Genomic DNA, 3,902 nt, shown 5'->3' on the forward strand with positions numbered 1-3,902 from the left:
TTACATTAAAGAAAGTTAAAGACTATGGGGCCAAGATTTGAATATTTGGAACATATTCGCACTTTTAGCAAAGGTTAGGAACTTCTTTAGCAATTTTCCCTTACTTTCACCAACCAAGAAACCATTGTTAACTTTAGTGACTATATGGGAAAGAGAATAATTTAATGACCATTCCGAATTTTCTCACATACTTCAGTGACAATTAGTGAAATTATTATAAACTATAAAAAACAATGATCTGAGCTTATTCCTTTCACTTCAATTATTTTAAATGTGTCCTATATTTGGTGATGCACGAACTTGAAAGGACTTCCGCAAGGAAATAAAGCAAGTGAAATACCTCTTGTAACCGAGTTCCATCCACTGTGTTGAAAATTCTTATCAAAGTGCCTCTTATGCTGGCAGTTGCAAGAAGAAGTCCATCAATTGTCAAGGTCATGGAAGCTATCTGAGAGTCATGGGCATTGATAAATTTTGTCATATTCAGGCCAAAATGTTCAACCCTGACCTGTCCTCGTCGTAGACCAGGGCAGGCCAACACAGATGTATTCAAGTGGTGCGAGAGGCAACAAAGTCCCCTGGGGTTTGCCAGAGTCTCTATTTGTTGAAGAAGCTTCAAATCCGTAAACTTGTAAACATATATCTTGTGTTCAACGATGATAACAACACGATCCTTTCTTAGTTTAACTGCACGAACCTCAGATCTAAATGAGAACTCACCAATGCACCGACTCTGATGATCATCCCATATAATAACTTTGTTTGGAGGATACTGGGCATTGGTTTTACTTCCAACAAGTGCTAAAATATTGCATCTGAACAGCATCTCAACAATCTTAAATCCACCGCTTTTTAGATCTCGCCTGAAGATCTCTTTGAAACGATCACAGTTATATATGCGAAAACCGTGGCTTGTACCAGCAGCAAAGAAACTGTAATCCTGATTCCAAGACACAGAATACAACTCAGTTTCTTCATTTTCATTGAGCTCTGGTACTGAATGGACAAAAGATGCTGAAGGCCCAGCAACGGATGATTCATAAACACCAAATCCTGCTGGTGGAAGTACCCCTTGAGATGTTGAAACAGATGAAGTCATGGGAAACGATTGAATAGTCATCAGAACTGGAGCAACCCAACAAAGTTCAAGTTAAAGATGGAAGATGACTGGGCTATCAGCAAGAGATTGGATGCATCTGCAGAATACAATTTCTACATTTTAATTGATTTTTTTTCTAAGTTGACTTCAAAAAATCTATACATCATAAATTCTTTAGCTTCTTACGAATCTTACCCATTTCCATGAATATCAAAACAAGAAACAACAGCATCTAACATATATACATTATGAATTCTTTAGCTTCTTACACATTTCTATGAATATGATATGAAATCAAGAATAACAGCACCTGCCAGAATGTTTCTTGAAGCCATTCTGCAAGTTTGAAGTCACCAAACCACAGTCGAGAAATTCATTTAAGCACCATAGTTAACAAGAATTCAAGTCTATCAATTTCAGCAATGTCATCCAAGGTTCTTTTACTATCCAAACATCAACATGAAATGCTAATCCAATAATTCCAATATCGAATTCCCTATTAAGTTCTAAGCATTTTGGAGGTGGTATAACATTTATAATAAAACCAGATGATAAAGATTAAGAAAAATACACAAAATAAGAATAATTGGATCCCAAAAAACAGCATCGCAATCCCTCATATTTGGTGATAAAAAATCAATATCAAATCACCACAATCAAACTATAAACACAAAATAATCAATAACTACTTAATGAGTTTCGATGCTTATGTAATTCTCTAAATTGTACACGCTACCCATTATTTAACATAATATCATTCACTTATTCTAGATCCAAGAAACGCTTACATTTTTATCCATAGTCCCAACTAATATTCAAGCACCGGTCATCTTTCGGTAATTTGGCCCACTAAATCCCTTTTCATTTATGTCACAACCAACACAAAATCTCAAAACCTGAACACAGTTATAGGGTATATGTGTGCGCGTATATAGTGTTATTGTTATACATAGGAAGGGTGTGGTACTTCACCTGCAGGTGCCGACTGTAAACTTCCATGGAGTGCCTCAGGTTTTACAAATTCTGAAGAGATTCAGAAAAAGGATATCTTTTTCATCGATATAGAGAGAGACTGAAATGGAACGTCATAACAGAGATCTGAAGTTAAATCGACTTACATATTTGGGATATTCATACCGGATTTAAAGCTTAAATATTTTGATTTTTCATAATTTAATGTTTTTCTTATATCTATGTAATAAATAGATAATCATTGGAGCAAACAATGATTTTGACAATATTGTTGACTACATGCCACGTGTCATATTATTATTGAACAATTCTAATAACAATTTATCTTTTCAACTAACAATTTTTTGTCACAATCAACATTGCCAACAATATTGTACAAATAGATTAATTCTAATAATAATGTCTTTATTTACTCCCTCCGTCCCAAGGTTAGGTTTCATTTTTCTCGTCCAAATATATAGGCATATTTCCTAATTTAGGCTCTCGTTTGTTTTTTATTATTTTTTCATTAAAATGAAAAATATGATCGTTATACATCGTATCAAACCATCAAATTTGAATTTTTATCTCTTGTGTGGGGTCCGTAACGACTATATTTTTCATTCTCATTCTTCCAAAAATGATAAACAAACGGTGCTTAGAATACTTTGTTTTGTTCATTTATCAATATACCTTTTTTCAATTTTTTCCATTTAATATGTAAACTTTTTGAAATCATCCAAACACAAACATTTCCCCTTCTTGGAAACATGAACCAACTCGTTTGTTCTCCTTCAAATAAAATCATTCAAATTCCTTACTGATTCCAATAATAATTTACTACTGTATACTGAAAATTAAATAGAGGTAAATTATAAAAGATCTTGACAAAAATTAATTTTCCAATGACATTAAAGAAATACGTGTGAAAAACGAAACAAACCTATATAATTGAATCGAAGGGAGTATCTTTTTTTGAAACATAAATTTACTAGTTTCTAAAATTATATAAATTAGTATCTATGTTAGGCTTGGGCTTCGAATGTTCAATCCAGCTTGGGTGTCGAATGCTCAGTCCGACCATTTCCATACTCGGAATCAGTGTTATTGAATCAAACTCGCCCAGAATCAAACTCGACCAGATCAATCTGGCCGAAAAATTGACAACTCGAGCCCTTGGCTGGGCCGAGCAAGACAATTTGGTCTGAATGTAAGTGACCCAATTTCTATCAGGTCAGTATTTCTCAGTAAAATGAATTGTTCCTAGCCATTGGAGCACACAATGGTGTTACTTTCACACAAGGGATAGTTACATTACTACAAAAGTTCTAAGTTACAATTTCAAAATTAACAAATTTGTTAAATTCTTTCAAAAATCAGGTGGTATTAATTAAATAAATAATTAAATAGGTTATGTTCATAATAGCATATAATTTATAATCATAGATACATACTAATCACAATTATAGAACGTCAAAATCATAATTTTACAAGTCACAACTTATTTATTGATCATAGCTGATCAAATTAAATAGTTGATTTATTTTTCGATCACAAATCATCGATTTGATATGTCACAACTTATTTATCGATCGCAAACTATCTATTTATTTTGTCATAGGTTATTTATCGATTGCATATTATAAAATTAATTGATCACAACATAGTTATTGATCATAAATTATCAAACTAATTGATCACAACTTATTTATCAGTCATATATTAACAAATTAACTAGTCACGTCAACCCAATTAATTGGTCACAAATTTTTTTCATCTACCCCACATCACCCTAGCCGCACTCCTTTACCATCGCCACCCACAGATCCACAAACCACACCCACTATAACCA

General features: G+C 33.0%; 1 protein-coding gene across 2 annotated transcripts; it reads right to left on the bottom strand.

Moving 5' to 3' along the window:
• LOC111387441 (autophagy-related protein 18d-like) lies at positions 1-2,259 on the bottom strand. 2 transcript variants are annotated; one of them, XM_023011999.1, is made up of 2 exons: positions 2,072-2,259; positions 1-1,125 (listed from the first exon to the last, which is right to left on the bottom strand). In XM_023011999.1, exon 2 carries the CDS (start codon positions 1,118-1,120, stop codon positions 263-265), a length of 858 nt encoding a protein of 285 aa, XP_022867767.1. In that variant the 5' UTR covers positions 1,121-1,125; positions 2,072-2,259; the 3' UTR covers positions 1-262. The 2 variants fall into 2 exon arrangements, with proteins under 2 accessions (XP_022867767.1, XP_022867766.1); XM_023011998.1 differs by having other exon boundaries at positions 1-1,196; positions 2,072-2,258.
• Positions 2,260-3,902: the final 1,643 nt, after the last annotated feature.

The sequence above is a fragment of the Olea europaea genome, unplaced genomic scaffold (genome assembly GCF_002742605.1).
Source record: "Olea europaea var. sylvestris unplaced genomic scaffold, O_europaea_v1 scaffold4034, whole genome shotgun sequence".
Taxonomy (NCBI): domain Eukaryota; kingdom Viridiplantae; phylum Streptophyta; class Magnoliopsida; order Lamiales; family Oleaceae; genus Olea; species Olea europaea.